The sequence below is a fragment of the Acipenser ruthenus genome, chromosome 2 (assembly GCF_902713425.1).
Source record: "Acipenser ruthenus chromosome 2, fAciRut3.2 maternal haplotype, whole genome shotgun sequence".
Classification (NCBI taxonomy): domain Eukaryota; kingdom Metazoa; phylum Chordata; class Actinopteri; order Acipenseriformes; family Acipenseridae; genus Acipenser; species Acipenser ruthenus.
The window spans coordinates 14802450-14823919 of record NC_081190.1 but is presented as its reverse complement, the minus strand read 5'-3'; the positions used below and the strand labels follow the sequence as shown (position 1 = coordinate 14823919).

The following is a 21470-nucleotide window of genomic DNA, read 5'->3' as shown; positions in this document are numbered from 1 at the left end:
ATAAAAGATTTAAACAAAATAACGTTACACAAACCACAAAAGAAAAAGGCACATTGCCAAAACAAACAAACAGACGGAACAATCAAGTAAGTATGGTGCTGGTGTAGACCCAGCACGTTTTAGCAATTGTTTTCCTATTCTCTTTAAAGTTTTACTTTCCTCCCGAGTCGTTCTGCCTCTCGAACACACTCAATGACATGCAGCAAAACCGTAGGTCTTTAATAATCTAGCCGAGGGGTTAACTAGCTAGTAATTGTCTTATTACCCCTCGGCCATAGTCTGCACGAGTTTAATAATTTGCGTCACTGCCAGCCAGTTAAGCAATCAGTAGCTGACAGTCACGCATTCTCATGTATTTAAACCAATCAATAATAAAACAATAACCAATGTGGTGGTGGGTTTTTCATCTGCACTGCAAACAATAATAATTCAATAAATCATAATATAGAAAGGGGCCTGACACTCAGTAGAATACTTCTCTGGGGTCTTCAAGTGGGCATCCTTCCGTCCTTGGTGTTTCGTCGACTAGCCCACGACACCTTAAGAGGGCTCGACAGTGATTCTGGCGTCCCAGCATCACCCCCCTCTGTCCCCCACTCAGCTAACCCCAGCTTACTTACCTACTGTGCTTGAGGTCCCCAAGCAGAATCTTTTGATCTCAACCAGAGAGAGTTGCTGCTCCTCTCTTCTGTTTCAGATAAGTTTGCAACTCTTGACCACTGAATCCGATGTCTCTGAGAAACCGGATTGTGGAGTGTGCCACAAGTCCTCGACAACCCACCTCCACTGGGTAAACCTGGACTCTCCATCTTCTCTGTGCCACTTCAGCAGCTAGTTGAGCAAACCAAAGTTTCTTCCTTTTGTATGTCTCATCCACAGCTTCCTCCCATGGTACTGTGAACTCTCCCATAACGTAAGCATTTTTTTTTTGATAAATTAACTGTAGACAGACTTTTAAAAGATAAAGCAAAACGTTTTATTTGGTGTACATATATTTTAACAGTTTTTAACAAAATTAATACAAAAGGAGGGGGGGTGATTGTGGTGGTGTGGGGGTTACAATTAGGTTTTATAAAAAAATATTTATAATGTTTCGCTCCTCAGTTTTGTCTTTTGTCAGTGTCTTCACTGAGTTTTATTTTCCCGCTGGCATTTACTGTTTGTTGCTCGGTAACCAAAAGCCACTGTACCTGCAGCTGTGATGTAACAACGGACCGCCCACTGACTTTACCCTGCAGCGTGGGGCGCAAGAAGGCGGCATGCGCGCCGCGTCCGGTGTGAACGCCCCCTTCAGACTGCACTGCACTGTTACTCACTGTTCACAGTTCAAAACAACACTTGCACCCCAGCACTCGCTGTTGGACTGGTGATTGTGCAGGTGTTTTAAAGTGTGTGTTATTGTATTATTATTTTGTGACTGAACCCCATGGTTTTGACTGGCTGTACACATTGTTGTGTATAGTCAGTCGTATTATTTAAAAGCAATAATAAAGCTTTGTTTTGACCATTGAACTGTTGTTGGACTGTTGTTTATAATCACTGCCTCACCTCTACACCTGTGCACTACCACCCACAGGTTCACAGTCATATATTGCTGGCATTGGTGGTAACATGTTGGTCATGCTGCGCTTGTCTTCCAATGCTAAGGCCAAACATCGCAGCACCTGATCAAGACACCAAGTAAACCATCCTTGGCTATGACCCACCTTACATCCTGTCAAAATGTGTCTTGATGTAGCTGTGATGAACACAAAGGACACCAGAAATTTCAGAAAACACCTGCTGGACACGGGCACTGTGTCCTGAAGAAAGGCTCCTGGCCATATCAATCTCCCATTAACTTTATTTTTGTTTGTTTATTTTATTAAATTAAACCTTTATTATCTGACTGTCTGGATATACAAATACAATATGTAAAAAACAGAGAAAGAAAGATGATCAAATGCCATCTTTATGATGGTGTGGAAGGGTGGTGGGCAATTCACTGACACACACGGGAGATAGAAGTTTTATTTGAAAACACCGCACTGGTGCCCAGTTTTATTACTTTTGAAGTTTTCTTTTAGCCCGCAGAGGGTGCTGTTGTCCGTGGCCTGAGTACCGGCAACGGGTACACAGGACCACAGGAATACCAATACTGGTAAACAGTAAAACAAACTGGCGCCCTCACAGGTGCTCAAAATAATAAGGGAAAATAAAACACAGTACTAAAACTACAAAATAAAGGTGCTGCTTACGCAGTGCCCCCACTGCCGCTAAGCCGGTCAGCTCGGGTCTCCGTCCTACGCTGATATGCACTATACACTGGGGTGGCCAAGGTTCCCCTTCTATTCATACACGTTCCCTCGGATACGTAACAATAGATTTTAATGAAATTATTTATTTATTGCTGGCTGTTTTCCTCAGCCGTGCTTGCCTGTTTTGGTCACTTGCTCCAACCACTGGCCTTCTCAGCCAGCGTCTGTGTTTCTTCCAAATTACGGCCACCCGAAGGCACAACCTAGCGCAGTTCTTATGGGCCGAGCAATCTCCCAAGGCCCGCCTCTCAGCCACTCAGAGAGAGGGAAAGCCAACACACCCTCTTCCCCACCTCTCTGTGTCACTGCCATGACTGACGGGCGGATCCTACGAGACTGCTGCCCTCTTCCTGCAGTACCATGCATGTGCCAGATAGTCAGCACAGATCTCCCCCCATTACAGATGGAAACATAGTTGATATGCAAAAGATAATTCTCCCACACGTTTGAACCCTTGGAACAGCCAAATTAACAGAATTCTAAGGGCGTAAACTATAGCCAATACTAGTCCTTTCTACCAGAGCACTCAAATAAGGAGGTACCAAGCCTTTATAAACCTCGCAAAACAATACCAATGAAAACGCCTCCGGTTCATAAGCGAGAGTCAGCCTGGTTTTATGTACACGTGACAATGATGTGTCAAAGGGGAACTCTCTATTACAAATCAGCAACATGAATTATACACTACATCTCATTTATGTAGAGACTGCTTACAAGCAAACTGGTAAATATAATCACAATAATCTAAAACAGGGAAACAGTCGCAGTCACTAACTTTAACTTGCTAGATAGGGAAAAAGCCTAATTTAGGTCATAACTGTAAAACCAATTTATCAATATGGTAACTAAAAGTAAGATGCCAATCAATCCATATCAAACTAAAAGGAATTCTGTAACAAACAGCAGAGAACTTTAGAACTCTGGCAGGAAAAAAATGATCACCAGAGAATATAAAAAATACTGCATGGGGTAGTGTGTCATAAGAACATAAGAACATAAGAAAGTTTACAAACAAGAGGAGGCCATTCAGCCCATCTTGCTCGTTTGGTTGTTAGTAGCTTATTGATCCCAGAATGTCATCAAGCAGTTTCTTGAAGGATCCCAGGGTGTCAGCTTCAACAACATTACTGGGGAGTTGGTTCCAGACCCTCACAATTCTCTGTGTAAAAAAGTGCCTCCTATTTTCTGTTCTGAATGCCCTTTTATCTAATCTCCATTTGTCCTTGTTTCTTTTTTCAGGTAAAAAAAAGTCCCCTGGGTCAACATTGTCTATACCTTTTAGGATTTGGAATGTTTGAATCAGATCGCCGCATAGTCTTCTTTGTTCAAGACTGAATAGATTCAATTATTTTAGCCTGTCTGCATACGACATGTCTTTTAAACCCGGGATAATTCTGGTTGGTCTTCTTTGCACTCTTTCTAGAACAGCAATATCCTTTTTGCAACGAGGTGACCAGAACTGAACACAATATTCTAGGTGAGGTCTTACTAATGCATTCTAAAGTTTTAACATTACTTCCCTTGATTTAAATTCGACACTTCTCACAATATATCCAAGCATCTTGTTGGCCTTTTTTTATAGCTTCCCCACATTGTCTAGATGAAGACATTTCTGAGTCAACATAAACTCCTAGTTCCCTTCTTCAATTTCAGTATCTCCCTGTGGCAAAGTGCCCCCCCCCCCGTGTATGTTATATGTTACGTGTTGTGTGTAAATGTTGGTGTATAGGCATTGGTACACAGGATATAAGCGGGTCTGTGTTTCACGTGTGTGTAAATTGTGTATTTGTATTTAGGCACGGGGATGGCACATCACATCACGTGCAAGTAAAAAGTAATAATATGTGAGCACGGGGAATTGCACTTTAATTAATTCACGTGCAGTTGTACCGAGATTCCAATTGCATGATTAACTAGCAATCGAGTCTTGGTACAACTGCATAAAAGCTGCATGTTTTCCACTCACTGGGGGTTGGGTGTTCGGTGAGTGGAGAACGAGTGTGGAGAAGGAGATAAAAAGAATAATAATAATAAGAAGAATAAGAAGTGTCTCACTCACCGTGTTTCGTTTGTCTGATCGTCTGTTTACTGTTTAGTACGTTTTGTTTGTCTATTTTATTTTGGCGTAGAGTGCCGTGTCCTGTTTTTGTGTTTTTGTTACAACCGTTTATTTTCTGTCTGTTTATTCATTAAATGCTGAGCGAAAGCATTCGCTCAGCTCCACCAAACTCCACCTCTCTCTGTCGTTTGTGTTCCTGTTTCTGCCCTGACGTCAGACCACTCGTCATCGCTGTCACACTCCCATATGATATTTATAATGCACATTTTTATTGCCTGCATGCAAAATCATAAATGAGTAGAGGTGGTAGCTAAGGTAACATACAGTGCCTTGCGAAAGTATTCGGCCCCCTTGAACTTTGCAACCTTTTGCCACATTTCAGGCTTCAAACATAAAGATATGAAACTGTAATTTTTTGTGAAGAATCAACAACAAGTGGGACACAATCATGAAGTGGAACGAAATTTATTGGATATTTCAAACTTTTTTAACAAATAAAAAACTGAAAAATTGGGCGTGCAAAATTATTCAGCCCCCTTAAGTTAATACTTTGTAGCGCCACCTTTTGCTGCGATTACAGCTGTAAGTCGCTTGGGGTATGTCTCTATCAGTTTTGCACATCGAGAGACTGAAATTTTTGTCCATTCCTCCTTGCAAAACAGCTCGAGCTCAGTGAGGTTGGATGGAGAGCATTTGTGAACAGCAGTTTTCAGTTCTTTCCACAGATTCTTGATTGGATTCAGGTCTGGACTTTGACTTGGCCATTCTAACACCTGGATATGTTTATTTGTGAACCATTCCATTGTAGATTTTGCTTTATGTTTTGGATCATTGTCTTGTTGGAAGACAAATCTCCGTCCCAGTCTCAGGTCTTTTGCAGACTCCATCAGGTTTTCTTCCAGAATGGTCCTGTATTTGGCTCCATCCATCTTCCCATCAATTTTAACCATCTTCCCTGTCCCTGCTGAAGAAAAGCAGGCCCAAACCATGATGCTGCCACCACCATGTTTGACAGTGGGGATGGTGTGTTCAGGGTGATGAGCTGTGTTGCTTTTACGCCAAACATAACGTTTTGCATTGTTGCCAAAAAGTTCGATTTTGGTTTCATCTGACCAGAGCACCTTCTTCCACATGTTTGGTGTGTCTCCCAGGTGGCTTGTGGCAAACTGTAAACGACACTTTTTATGGATATCTTTAAGAAATGGCTTTCTTCTTGCCACTCTTCCATAAAGGCCAGATTTGTGCAGTATACGACTGATTGTTGTCCTATGGACAGAGTCTCCCACCTCAGCTGTAGATCTCTGCAGTTCATCCAGAGTGATCATGGGCCTCTTGGCTGCATCTCTGATCAGTCTTCTCCTTGTATGAGGTGAAAGTTTAGAGGGACGGCCAGGTCTTGGTAGATTTGCAGTGGTCTGATACTCCTTCCATTTCAATATTATCGCTTGCACAGTGCTCCTTGGGATGTTTAAAGCTTGGGAAATCTTTTTGTATCCAAATCCGGCTTTAAACTTCTCCACAACAGTATCTTGGACCTGCCTGGTGTGTTCCTTGTTCTTCATGATGCTCTCTGCGCTTTAAACGGACCTCTGAGACTATCACAGTGCAGGTGCATTTATACGGAGACTTGATTACACACAGGTGGATTCTATTTATCATCATTAGTCATTTAGGTCAACATTGGATCATTCAGAGATCCTCACTGAACTTCTGGAGAGAGTTTGCTGCACTGAAAGTAAAGGGGCTGAATAATTTTGCACGCCCAATTTTTCAGTTTTTTATTTGTTAAAAAAGTTTGAAATATCCAATAAATTTCGTTCCACTTCATGATTGTGTCCCACTTGTTGTTGATTCTTCACAAAAAATTACAGTTTCATATCTTTATGTTTGAAGCCTGAAATGTGGCAAAAGGTTGCAAAGTTCAAGGGGGCCGAATACTTTCGCAAGGCACTGTAATTCAAGAATTCAAAAATGCAGTCCAGTAGGCCTCTTACTATTTTAAGCTTTATTAATAATGCAACCAAGTTCCAGTCAACTCAGGATGTAGCTGTGTATGTTGGTGATTGTGGTTGAATTTTAGTGTGTGAGTAAGTGTATGTTTTGCAGACTAGCTGTTGATTGAAAATAACACCCACAAAATGAAACCTTGTGTACTAATTTCTATGAACATTATTTAGAATCTTTTGGAAGGGTTGTAGATCGCTGTTGCTGTGTTCACTGATGTGGTTGCATTCCACCACACAGTCACCTCTATTGGATTAGGATCTGATAATTTGCCAGTGTGTCAGCTGTACCTAAATATTATGGCAGTTGCAGTTGTGGCTGCATTGTGTCACTCATTCTCTGATGGGGCAAGGTTACCACAAGATGACAATGTTCCTACCCATCCATCCAGAGGTGTTAAGGCATGGTTCAAAGAGCTCAGCAGGGAGTTCCCCACTGACCTTCCCAGTCTCAGCATCTATATACAATTAACCCCTTAATGAGAGCAACATCTACAGGACACTAATGCACCTGAAATCTCTAAAGGTGGTATGTATTGGTTACTGGAATGTTTCTATAAGTGTGTTGTTAGTAGCGGTGGTGGTGGCTGGGATGGGGAGGATTTGTTTTTGCAGCCTAGCCTGAAGGATGTAGCTGCAATGTGTGTTGTAATATTTGCCACACTGAAATGCTGAAGCAATAAAAAATAGTCACATTTTTTCACAAGAGGGCGCTCTTTCCCTGTTCAATGTCATTACCGTGCTGTAATACTGTGGAAGAAACAACTTGTAAGAAAACTATGTTATTCAAATACCCTATTCAAATATGTTTAAGGTTGATTTAATTATATTATTAAAGGTCCCTTTAAAAGGGGTGATCATATACCTCATTCTACACATTATGTCACCAAGTACTCACTCTCCTGGTGAGCAGTGAAGTCACACAAAAGCTGCTGACTGTATTGAAATATTGGTCAGCCCAATTATCATAACGGTTATGGTTCAATTCCCTTGACGACAGCTAACATCTCAGAGCAAAAGCAAAATGCGCACCTTCAGTACTGGTTTCTGTAATTAACCCTGTTATTTTAGTGCTGTTTTTACCACATTAAATGGGCAATCTACTTATTAATCTTCATATTACGAATAAAATAAATAGATTAAAAAAAAGGAAATTACAGCAGTAACCATCATTGGTGTATGCTGGTCGGTGATTGTGGCTTGCTGGTTCAGCTGGTCGTGCTGGTTAAACTGGTCCAAGAGAAATAAAAATAGGTCAATTGAAATGTCTTTAATAAAGTCAACTGTGTGGTCTATTCTCCCATATGAAACCTGGTCTGGGACTTGATATACCTGGTGGTGGCCAGCACATACAGTTCCCAGCAGGTCACCAGCAGCTGCTGGAATTTTCAACTGGGCAAAGCAAACAAAGGAACAGCTACATGTTTCGTGTAAAATTACAAGACTTCTTAACATAGGTAGTAAAACAGAACTTTGTTGTTGTTATAGAGTTGCTGCTGTACAATGCTGTACTTATTTTATTATGAGTCATGCAGACTTTTACAGTAAAGAAAACCTGTCTTTCACACCGCCAGTTTGTCTCCAGTAACATTAGGAATCTGTATTAGGAATCTGTATTAGGAATATATATATATATATATATATATATATATATATATATATATATATATATATATATATATATATATATATATATTCCTAATACAGATTCCTAAGTGAATTGAAAGTGATGGTCTCGAGGAGTTGAATGGGTCAAAGTTCAAGTACATTTTCCTCTAGAGGAATTATCACTTTTTGACGTCACTACTGTGGTATTGTCACTTTTTTTTAGAGTGGCCTATACCAAACCGATAATTACACGTGAAAAGTTGACCACGTTGTATCTAACTTGGTTTGAATATGTATACACGCTTTGTGTAGGTTAGTAGGAACTACTTACCGATTACCGATTATTTTATACAGATACTATAGCACTCCCGCTTTTTAATAGCAATACAAAATATATTCTTTCAATCTTATAATAATTAACATTTTACTTTGCACTCAACAGCAGCATCCCCTGCTACAACAATGACTGACACCACCACTTGCCAATAACCTCGGCGTCAATTATGTCAGCTATCCAATCCCAGCCATGTTGGGAGGAGCATTCTCGGAATCGCTATCTAAATGACGTCATTCATGAAACAGCTGGTCTGTTGCAATAACTGAAAATGGGGAAAACCTTAGTGATATAAAAATCATCTCCGTGCTTTTTGGAGGTATCGATTTAGTTTACCAAGATGTGGCGGCTGGGAGGTCTTGGGCGGGATGTGGGCTGCGCACAGATCCTGTTGCTCGTTTGCCCCTTTCTCTGCTCTCTCGGAGGTGAGTCTTATAAACTGGGGTTAGAAAGAGATCTGTATGTGGTGCTGAGGCAGTGGAGCTGTCCTTTGTGGCGGTACTGAAATAAGAGAATAGCAGTGGAACTAGGCATAGTCTCATCTGTAAACAAAGTCATTTGATATATCATACAGCAGTTTCAGGATCGGGCGATTTTTCTTAATGTCTGTATGTTATACTGAATTACATTGATTTATTTCTCTTAAAAAAATACTGGACATTAAGAACTGTAAATGATTAATTAATTACTTTGCATTGTTTATTTGCCCATTTCTGGATGTCATTTATAAATAAAATGAAGAAAAAAAAGATTTACCTTACCTGCAATACTTCTGTAACGCATCTTTGGAACGTTTTCTTCTTTGCGGTGGTAATATTTCTGTGACTGATCTTGTAAGTCAATGTATAATTGTTCAGTAACAAGGTGGTGGTTTTCTATATTTTAAACATGTAGTACATTTTTTTTCAAGATAATTCCATCATCCTGATTGCACTTGTATTGTTAATCATTTTAATCACGTCTGCCATTGTACGCTATCTGTTGTTTCTCTTCATATTGTTCATAGCTCGGTCTTTTGCACAAAACGTTACAACTTTCTCTTCTTGGCTAGTGGGGTTTTGTCATTAAGTATTTCTGAAATAACTCGTGGGGAATGTGAAACACAGTACCACCACAGTACCATCTGTTTAAACTTAGCTAATTATGTTGCTCGCCTGTCTCCAGTAATCTTTGCTATGGTTCTGCCACGTTATTCTTTCACTACTATAGGTGTTCAACAAACCTGGATGAAATTTTACTGAATTATGTGAGCAAAAACGCAGAATCAGGGCGAGGAAACATGCGATTTAGTTTTTCTCTGGCTTGACACTTTTTATCTCAGTGTGTGTCGTTATTAACCAGACGTTCGTCTATTGATCATTATTAAAGATGCAATCTGGTATTGGCCCGTTTTTCTGTGTGTTGTAAAGCTGTAGATCTGTGATCAAGTTAAAAACAAGTTCACTGGTGTAGCGATTTCGTTGGCAGCACATTGAGGGGAAGTTGATGGATAGCTTGTGGAGCATGCTTTAGATCATAGGTGGCAGGAAGACTTGTGAACTGTGGGGAAATTTATGGAAAGGCTATTTCTGTCTGCTTGAAACAAAGGCGGCAGGCAAAGCTGTCTGTTTTATTGTTTCTGTAAGAAACACTTGACATCCAAGGTAACAAATGACATGTTGTCTAATTTAGATGAAAAGGCTGCTTGTGAAATCTATGAGTATATCTATAAGTATTTTTTTTCTAAACACTTTCCCTATAGATTTCTTTCCCCGTAATCCCCATTAATTCAGTGGATTGATTTTGATACTTTTTGTTTCCTTAAGCGTAAAAAGGCAAAAATAAATACCATTATTTTGTTTGTGATGATTACCATATATGAATAGATGGGTTTAGAATAGATGGACATGTGCATTTCAGTTTCAGTTTAATTTAAATGTTATGCGTGGAATACTGTATTTTATAAATATATGTATAGGCTGTACATTACTTAATGCATGTATCTTTTTATAACACAATAAACAAATAGGCCTAAATAAATAAATTAATAAACAAATATATTTTTAAAAAAAGCATTGTTCTGGATTGTTACTATGATTCTGCAGTCATTTCTCATCAAGTATTGCATGATAAAGAAATAGCCTGATTGGCTGTCTGATTTCATGTGGTTATTATATGGGTATTTATTATGTCTAAATATATATTGAATAAATACTATATGGATATGGCAAATCTGACCCTCCATTACAGTCAAACCCGTTATATATTGCTTTTTTTTGCCATAATTTGACATAAGGACCTCTATAGTATTGATTACAGCAGTTTTCATTCATAAACACCATTTTAATCTGTGCTGTACTATGCTATATTGTACATGTACAATACAATGTAATAACTAAAACCATAAGCAATCTGAAATTAAGTTAGGTGGAAATCAGACTGATCCATCTGATTAGTATTACCCATAATGTGATAATAATCAAAGTGATATTATCAGGAACTTGAATCGATTGTCTCCCGATGGTGGGGTGCCCTGCCACTGTGTGTATTTTTTGTGTTTTATGTTTTATGTGGTGTATTATTGTTGGTGTGTATTTATTGGTGCACGGGGTATAATGTGGGCTATGTAGCATGAGTGATTTAAAATGTATACTTGTATTTAGGCACAGGGATTGCACAATCACTTCATGTCCAGACAAAATGTGTATTAGTATGTGGGCACGGGAAGTGCACAAAGTAGTTCACGTGTAGACTGTGCTGAGATTTAATTGAATGATTGATTAGCAATCAAGTCTCTGTACAGCTGCATAAAAGAGTCAGTGTTTCACGCACACAGGTTGGGTGTTTGCAATGGAGAACGGGAGAGAGAGATAAATAATTAAAAGCCAAAGGAATAACAATTGCTACTCGCGCGGGTCCCACACGACACTTGTTTGGGTCGTCCACTGTTTGTTTGTCTGTTTGTTTTGGCCAACGTGCCTTTTGTTTTGTTCAGTGTTTTGTGTTTTATTAAATCTTTTTATTTATTATGAAATCAGTGCATTTCATATCCCAGCACTATTGTCTGCATCCGGGCCTGACGTCACCACAACACCATGTGGTCAAGCTCCCATAAGATTGTGGCCAAGCCATTGATAACAGGTGGAGGGTGACATTAACAGGAGTGATATTAAGCAGGGTTTACTGTAATAGGAAATGTAGGCGGAGTTCTACATATTGTATTGTTGCAAAGATGAGGATCCAAATCTTGCATGATAAGTATTTACAATGGAGTGACTTGCTTGGGCTCATCACTGGTGAAGAATCATATGCTTGCAAAAGAACATCTTTGTAGCAAAAAATGAGATTCAGGTTTCTGAGCAAAACTGAAGTCATTGTCCAAGATTTCTCCAAATCCTCTTTCAACAAAGAGGCCATTGTTCAGAGTGGATCTTTAGGTTTACAACAGATGACACATGGGCAGTGAAAAGAGCAATGTAAGTACCATGCAATCTTTAGAAGGAGAGGAGTTAAAAAAAATACTGAGAAGCAGATCCATATTAGGCATGGCGTTTCCCATAAAAATAAATAGATGACCTCTCGGAATGCAAAGAACAATAGACAGCAGGGGATCGAGCCAGCCACCCACACCAAGTAGGAGCACACCGCGAGCACTGCTGCCATTGATTCTCTATTGACTGAAGCAGCAGGCATGTCCACATTTCCTAATAAGGTACATTGCCAAGTACAGCACTGTTTTGTTTGTTGCACAGTGATGTTTAATATAGTTAATATTGCTATTCAGTGCTTTTATGTATCTTCATAAAGATCTGATAAACATCACTGAAGAACTGTCTGGTCTTTCTGACAGCAGGAATATCTGATGATCATACAAATCATAAGGTATTTATTACTTATTTTATAATATTATGGTTGTAGTCCCTTTTATAACAAAAAAAAAACCAACAATAATTTTGCTCTATAACGTTTAACATGAATACCTTGATAAACCTGTCACACTGTGTCTGTGCTGGAGTAATTAGTATGTGTTATCATTGCAGTGTTGATAATATTTAACAGTATGTATATTCATTTTAACAATTATGGGTCAGCTAAAGGGCCACTCAGAAGGACCTTGGTGGCTAAATGCCATGGGCCGTCAATTGAGTACCAGGAAGTATAAATGGTGACAGATACTGATGAAAGCAGAATGTTCCTTATAATAGAAGGCTTTGAACAGGTTTGAGTCTTTTTCAAACAAATGTTTATGTAATTCAAACAAATGTATATATAATTAAGAAACACCTGTAAGACAACCTGATGAGGTTTCTCACTCAACGTTAACAATGAGTTATTTTTGCAAGCTTGATGTTTATGACTTTTATTTAAATTGATTTGTCCGGTTTTTTAGGTTTGGTTTGAGTTGGTGTTGAGCTGGGTTGACTGGGAACCCCTAAAAGGTATTCCAATAAAGATTTTAGGAATGTATCCAATGAACACTCTGACATAGTCACAATTCTATTAAGTCCAAACTTGCTTCCAGAGGGTCTAAATGGAAGAGTCGTTGCTGAAGTCATATCAGCCCTGAAGAAATCATCTGAAGACAATGACATGGTCTGCAGGACTAAATACATTGGCCAGTGCTAACTAGATCATGGAGCAATCCACAGAACATACATCATCTGACTTCTTGACACGAGTAATGGCAGGTCATTTCAAGGACAGTAGAGCTGTATGACAAACAAGTGTTTAAGTTGTTCTGGGGAAACATGACAATTCTTCAATGATTTCCAACTCAAATACCTGAAGTCTATTCAACATCTGTTCACCAGAATGACCCATACTGTAAATAAATCACCTTTAAGGCTGTTCCTTTTGAAACACCAGTAATATGTGTAGTCTTCAATATGGAAACACTGTCAACTGCTTTCTTATGCAAACTGTCTTTCAACACAGAGACCCTGTACAGTTTGTATGTATTATAGAATACATATCTGAGAATACACTTGAAAAGCAAACAATTCAGTCGTCTGAGGTACAGCCCAGTTGCAGAAAAGCGTGTGCTATAGTGCCAGACATTTTAAAAACATGTGCTATAGTGTCAGGCATTTTAAAAACATGTGCTATAGTGTTATGTATTTTAAGTACTATATTTGTCAAACTGCTTTATGTTTTCTTTTGTAGTTGTTGAGTAATATGTTAAATTAAAACAGGCCATTTCAAGTATTCTGGGGGTATTTTTTTCTTAAATTTAAAAATAATTTGGGAGCTGAATTTTTCCAATTTCATCAATACTGAGGTAATATGTTATATCGAGAACATTTTCAAAACACAGCGTTTTTTTCTGACCCCCTTCTTTGTGGAAGATGAAGTGCCTTGTAATATTATTTGTTCGGATGTGTTTTTATATGTCTTGCTCATTAAGTTTAAAAATGGCATTGTGGGTAAATAAGGATGGGAACTTCTGCCCAACCAGTTCATCAAAACCCAAGTCTCATTAGATCATTGTCACAACCCACCCCCCTGTCTTGTCCTTTTGTCTTGAAGCTTCTGCACAATTGTGAAGGAAGTGAATGCCAGATTCTGTTCAATTAGTCATTTCACACATAAGCATTTGTTGAAAACATCCTTTCAGCCTCTATAGCCAAGGAGGGACTGAAACCCAGTTTCCCAAGATGCAAATATGTGTGCCGTTTATACAGGGAATTTTGTCTGCCAAATTCCTCCAATTAATGATATGTTTCTGAGGATGTGCAATATGGTTTATGCAGATGAGGTGATGCGATTGACCTTGTGTACTCTTGTACACTGTTGAGATTTCCATCAAGTAGTCTAATGCACCAAGATGCTCTCTCAGCACACACTGTACCATGTGTAATTATTTTTGTTAGCCTGTTAAGAGTTTTATGAGATTGCATAAAACCTGATAAAACCTATTTATCACATCCTTCAGGGTACAGACAATGTGAAGACAAGGTTGGACTGCTGTGTTTTAATATAGTCACCCTGAAGACAAAATATCAGGAGAGATTTACAAATACAGAGAATTGTCATTAAAACGAACTCGGATTACACACATTTCCTGATACTATGACTTTTCTACACAGTCCTTACCAAATTTAGCAGTCGCTTATTGTAAATTACTTCTTATAATATGAATTTACATAACACACATTTCCTGTTAGTGCAAATTATTTTGGAGCCCTCCCAGAGAAGAAATAATTTGAATAAAACGAATTGCTCTAGTCCGAACAGCTGAGTGTAAAAGATATTGGGAAATGCATTAACTTTCATCCAGATTTGGGACTACAGATCCTGATGCACTTTGAGTTGTTTATAAAAGTGGAGGTGTTGAAAGCGGTGGATAATGCCCCACCATACCGAAAAAGAAAGATGTTGCTGCAGATTTCAACATTACCTTGAACACTTTCTCAACCATTGTGAAAAAACGGGATACAATAATACAGGCCTCTGAAGAGCAAACTGTGGATACAAGTCATCAGCGTTTCCGATTTGCTCAGTACCCTGATGTTGCCTTGCTTTTAGTGTTTTGAAAATGCCCTTGATCGGAATGGGACAAGCGGATTGCAAGTGCAGTTCATTTGCAGTGTATACTTTTTCAAAGTTCACTTCCAAATGTATTTTCAATAACATACACAATGCTTTTAAATGTACGTTACTTTTCATTGTTGTGTAATTGAATTTGATTTCAGTGTTGCTGTAACTTCAATAAAAACAGTCAGTATGCATTTGGCTTAGCCACGTTTTTGCTGGTCCCTTGAAATTCGTATTAACGAGAATGAACTGTGTTTCTTATTTTTTTCTGAAGAGCTGGACGTTTTTAGTTCAGTTTAGACTGACACTACATATCAAAATAGAGTTTCCTTGGTATCAGTAGCAAGACACTACACGACATGCAGCTTTACAGTGATGTATGTAGGCCTATCACTGTACTGTGAAAGTGTTGCTTAAAGAAATAAAAGAATCAGCCTGTACTTGTAAATCACCATGAATGCTAAGGTGCTACCTAACCCTAACCCTAACCCTAACCCTAACCCTAACTCTAAAAGTGGATGAGAAAAAAAAATGACAAAAGACAAGAAATGTAGTAACCTCTGTTTTTATTCATTTTCTTCTATGGGAAATTCAATGAAATGGAAAGTTGATTGGCGATTGCCAACAGCTATGGCTTTAATAAATCACAGCATACCTACACTGTACTATTCCACAGAGACAGAAAGGGCAATTATTTGCATTCATGCTATTAACCTTTCTGCTTCAACAGCACCTTTTCCTTTTGCCTGGGGACACATTTATGCACTCTACATGATTGGAGTCAGAGCTGGTATGATAAATACAAAGGCATTCAGGTGTATTTTCTTAAATTAAAATGATATATACTGTAATGTTGCATATAAGTATTGACATTCTCTGTTAATTTCAGGATGATTCCCCTGAGTACTATGCATTAAATGTTGATTATGATAAAATATTTTAACACTGGGATGGAAACATCAATGTTCTTATTCCATATTACATGACCCATTGTTGGATTAAGTTGCAGAAGATATTGAAAATATGTACTTTTCTACTTACAATGTTCTGAATGCATGCCAGTACTTATAAAAAAGTCTTAATTATTTTGTACTTATGTGTGTGTGTGTGTGTGTGTGTATGTATATATATATATATATATATATATATATATATATATATAGTGTAACACAGCAGGGAGGGAGTTAATATCCTCCTTGCCAAAAACATAATTGTTTAATTGTTTTATTAATTAATTATCAACTGCACCTGGCTTTTATTGTAAATTAGAGCCAGGTGCAGAGTATTTAAAGATAGCAGCCAGTCCTTTCAGGGCTGCTGTGTGAAGGAGCCTGATTGAAGAGGTACTCAATCGTATTAAAAAAAGGTAACTGTGTGTTCCTTTTCTGTTGTAAAACTGTGTGTTTTCCAGCCAGCAAACATCTTAGCTGTCCAGCTTTCTAGAATTAGGTTCCTGTTGTATGTAGTTAGGTTTTTGGTTTGTTTTTGATTTATTTTGTAAAAATTAAAGTGCGCTGAAGTGCTTTTTCTTTCAATTCCTGTGTGTTGGGTCGTGTTTTGTGTTTTGAAGGGAAAAGAGCCAGAGAGAGCCTGTGTGGCGAGCGTCTCCTTTACAATATATATATATATATATATATATGGTCTGCACTCACATATCCAACCCTATAAAATGTTGACTTCAGTGATGGTTAAACATGTGTGACGCATATCTGATTATTTCATTTGGGACCATTCCAACCCTTGTATCATTTTTGTGTTCCATGTAAAATGGACAATGTGTTTTAAAATAAGGCTTCCATTTAGATGTACTGCATTGGTTTTGTTGGTACAGTACTATATTTTTTAACAGTAGTAGTATTTTAATTCAGAACGATATGATAACGAAAATATCACTTGCCAAAACTAAAGAGATGGCACGTTAACTGTCATACAGTACATACTTTTAAATCCGGTACGTATTGTAGCGGTATGTAACATTTTCCATTAACGACCTAACAGCAAAATTAAATCTAAATGTTATCCATGCACAGAACTGTGTAAAACGTAAAAGGCAATGCAATTTAACAAAACCAACAGAGTAAAAAAACTAAACAACAACAGCAACGCAGTTTCCGGAATTGCAGAATATAGTGCTCGATAAGGTCACAGTTCACTTGCAAATGAAAATGCACAAAAGCAACAAAAGATCATAGATAAAAAAAAAAAAAAACATATCACAGTATCTAAAACTGTTTAATGATTAACTCTTATATTACCCTAGCTTGTTCCGTTTGTTTTGTTTTGGCTGAATTTTTGTCAGGTGATTGCGTGTGATGGGCAAATGCATTCATTTTTTACATATCTATAATGGGGATTGATTTTATTCTTAATACAAGGGCAGTAAAACATGACTGACGTGTGTATATATGTATATAAAATCCAGGTCTGGCAATGGAACATGAAGCAAGCAATGTGATTGGTCGAGCAAGGTTCCAGCTGTCCGTATATTGGATGGATAAGGACAGTTGGAGCCTTGTCACATATTAAATATCACTGCGCTGCCTCACAGAATTGGACGGCAGCCATCTTGTTTACAGTTACAGATGTACAGTAACTATAAAACTGAGTTACCAATTACCAGCAAAAAAATCCCAAAAGTAGTAAGAAGACATATCAGTTTGGATGAGGAACAATTAGCTTAAGAACATCTTTATAAAATACTCAGGGATCTCTGTGGAAATGTGAGAAATGCCCATGGAGAAGAATATAACATGTCAAGCTACATTCGTCTCCGAGCTGGAATAAACTGCTGTCTAAATGAAAACAAAACTGGGGAATCTGTCAATGCACACTCACCCCAACTTTGTCACTTCAAATAATGTCTTTTTAGTGGTTTGTAAACACTGCAGAAAACCACAAAATGACACGTCTGTACATTATCCACCCCTCTCCGAAAAACTATTGAAATCCAAGACGGCGTTGAATATATTTGTATTCCTTCCGTCTGTTCTGCTCAAACAGTGTCTTGCACATAAAAAAAAAAATAACTCAGTGCCGTCTCAACTCCGCACCCTGGTGTATCTTTTCTATGGTAATGTACACAATATCAAAAATAAATAAAATTACTCAGCTTAACTTAATGTGTATTTCAAAATTCTAAGTTGGAATACATTATTGATGTAAAGATATTTAACCTTATTTTATGTATATATATATATATATATATATATGTGTGTGTGTGTGTGCACGATCAGTTAGTTACAGCCTCGTAATCTATAGTATAAGATTGTGATGCTGGACATGTATGTGTATCTCCAAGTCCAAAATGGGTTCATATTTTATTGAAAAGTTATGATGTGCTTATTCCAACTAAGGTATTAGTATGACATGAAATGGAATTTTATCAATTCTACTACATGTAGATTTTATAGTCAGAATGGTAAAAATAATAAGCTCCAAATGACTTGGAATAGAAAATCAACTGTTTACACCTGTTTTAATTCTGCGATCATAGATGTAGGGATGTGAAAAATGTTATGATTTATTTTCTCCATTCAGATTCAAATGACTTTTAGGATGCCTGGAATTCTGAATTAAAATGTGTGGAAATCTATTATTTGCACAACAGGATTAGCTTCCTTCTTGACATAATTTCTCAAAGCAATTTACTCCAAATCGTCATTAGGGAAGTTTTTTTTTTCTCTTCAAGACAAAAACATAATTTGCATTTCTTAGACTAATCACAAGCCGCTAAATTAAATGTTTGAGGTGTTGATTTCTGGATTGGTAACTATTAAAAAAAAAAAAAAAACATGCTAATGACAATTTGGAGAACATTTCTTTGTGATTCTAACCCAATGTGATTAATTGCAATCGACCAATTGGTACTTATTGTAAACTATACTGTATTTAAATATTAATCTTGCACTGTAACCCTGTACTGCCCTGTAGCACCTGTAAGTCACCTTTAATAATAATAATAACAATAATAATAATAATATGAAAAGTGTTGTCTGTCCGAATACAATAATAAGATTCTACTGCTGCTGGGGTTTTAAGGGGACCTCAAGCCCTCTTACTTTTTTCTGCCTCCTCATTTTTTGGGGCTACCAGCGCCACTGGTGTAATAACTTCTTGTGTTCTAAAGATGTGTGTAAAATGTAGGCGTGACATACAGATGGACGAATGTACAGACAGAGAGCCACGTCTCACAATCTGATACTGCCATTAGAAAGTCTGATCCTTCCAGTAAAGTGTTACATACAGTTGGTACGTACAACTGCCTCACTTATAACCCTGTCGCCTATGGTCTATCATATTTAAAACACTAATATGTATATGATTATTGAAATTATTGTTACATTTTTTCTGAATCTTAAACTTAAGCTTAATGGTTTTTTTTATTCACATGTTAAAACAGCATTAACATAAATACGTTTCAGCCATTATTTTAAAATATTACCGAACCAGCTATTATTATTATTATTATTATTATTATTTATTTCTTAGCAGACGCCCTTATCCAGGGCGACTTACAATTGTTACAAGATATCACATTATACATTATTTCACATTATACAGATATCACATTATTTTTACATACAATTACCCATTTATACAGTTGGGTTTTTACTGGAGCAATCTAGGTGAAGTACCTTGCTCAAGGGTACAACAGCAGTGTCCCCCACTGGGGATTGAACCCACGACCCTCCGGTCAAGAGTCCAGAGCCCTAATCACTACTCCACACTGCTGCCCCCCATGATTCTAGAGGCATACTGCAGATATACATTGAAAAAAGGGACCTTGAAGCTTTCTGTACAAAATCCTTGGTTTACTGGTCAGCTCTCCTTTCTGTTTTCTTTCCTTTTTGTCTTAAAGCAAACACACAGTTAACTAGTCTTTGTGATCAGACTGTAAGAGTGTGTCTGACGATGCAGACTGCATACTCAATGCTTTTATCTCCATAAGGAGAGGCACCCTGGTACACATTAAAATGCTACAGCGTTTTGAATGATATTTAATTTGATACTTAACTGCTTGATCCCTATGGACATGCTGAAATGAAATGGAGAGATTGGTAATACACACAAAGGGAGTTCGAAAGACGAGAAAATTCAATAGCCATCTGGTAGCAGCATTTTAAAACTCAACCTGGCCTTCCAGAGATGCTTCAATAACACAGTTAAAAGCCTTCTATTGTGTTTTTTTTATTGTGTAATGTTCGGGTATTTGTTTATCATTTGGCAGCAGTGGCTGGGTTAAATAGGATGATTTCCGTGACACGAGAGTAGATGTTAAAACTTCATGCTGATTTGAACTCGGCTCTCGCCAAGATAAGCACCAACTAAGATGTAGCTTTACAGTAAACTAATGTGATCCATATGTGTCTCCATCCATTTACGTTTCCTTCCATATGATGATGTAGATATCCTTCTGTCTGGTGTTAATGGCTGAAGTGTAATGCTGGCTCCAGGGATCAGCTTATTTTGCCTCCCTGGCGCATCAGCACCCACAACGGCTTGTTAGAGGAAGCTGTTGGACTGTTTTCAGATTTTTATAGTTTTAGAGTTTTATATTCTCTTGATGGGTATGAAAAGCTGTTATGTATGAGAGGGCACTTGAGACAAACATCAAAGTTGGTGTTTGGGCTCCCGCTTAATTGTGTTATTTTCACTTTTTAATTGACAGCACAGCTACTGTAAGCATTGCTAATTTTACACAGTTATGGTGTATTAGAGCATATTAAATTATACAAATGTAAACTATATACTTTGATATAAATAATAATACTGTACCATTGATATTTAAATGAAATAATATTGACTAAATATCTGAACAGAACATTCTCAAAGTTTCTTATGCTTTTAAAAAATGTTAAGTTATCCTCTGATACACAAAAAATGACAATGAAATAATGTCTCTATTTGCAGGAAAAGGAAAACAAGGCTACAGTTTTTTTGAGTGCCCTTTCATTGCTGCAGCATTGTGATCATTATGACCAATGTATTCAATGTGAGAATGTGACAAGCAAGATGTATGGAATTATTTGAGCAATAACCTCTTTAAATAATGTGTAGCGCTTATTTATTGCCAAGTTTCTTTTGTGACACTGAAGTAAATGAGATGGTTGTGCTATATCATTTCAAATAGGTGACGCTGTGATATGCGTTGTTTTTATACAGCAGATTATACCCTGGATTAAAAGGAAACATTTCCATTAATGTGCAACGAAGATGATTTTCAGTTACAGAAAATTAAAATCATAGAAACTGGCATTCAACGTTATATACACGCTTATAATGATCAGCTTGTTTTATCAGCTGATGTGTGTTGTGCTTCTGCTTCTATAATTAGCACAGTGTGTCAGCTGTGTAAGGGGTTTAACATTTCATCTCCTCTGTCTTGCTTGATTATACCATCAGTACCCAACACCTCTCTCCATCGCTTGTTTCTCACTCTCTGCAGCTCCTGCAATGCATGCTTGCTAACATTTTGAAAATAAAGTGCGAGGCAGCTACTCAAAGCACTCTGTCTGTGAGAAGAAGGATGGGGGGGGATTATGCCAATTGAAATATTATAGAGATTTGTTCAGAAAATAATTACTGAGAATACAATAAAATTAGTTATCATAATTACAAAATAATGTATAGCGAAGCGGTACCTATTAGTTGTACTA

At 37.7% G+C, this 21470-nt stretch overlaps 1 protein-coding gene across 1 annotated transcript in view; it reads left to right on the top strand.

Moving 5' to 3' along the window:
- The first annotated feature begins 8536 nt into the window (after nt 1–8536).
- LOC117403884 (transmembrane protein 8B-like) overlaps nt 8537–21470 on the top strand; it is a 91457-nt gene continuing 78523 nt past the window's right edge. Inside the window, exon 1 of the mRNA XM_058990027.1 lies at nt 8537–8726. Coding sequence (XP_058846010.1) covers nt 8642–8726 — 85 coding nt within the window. The 5' untranslated portion in view covers nt 8537–8641. The remainder of the gene's footprint in view (nt 8727–21470) is intronic.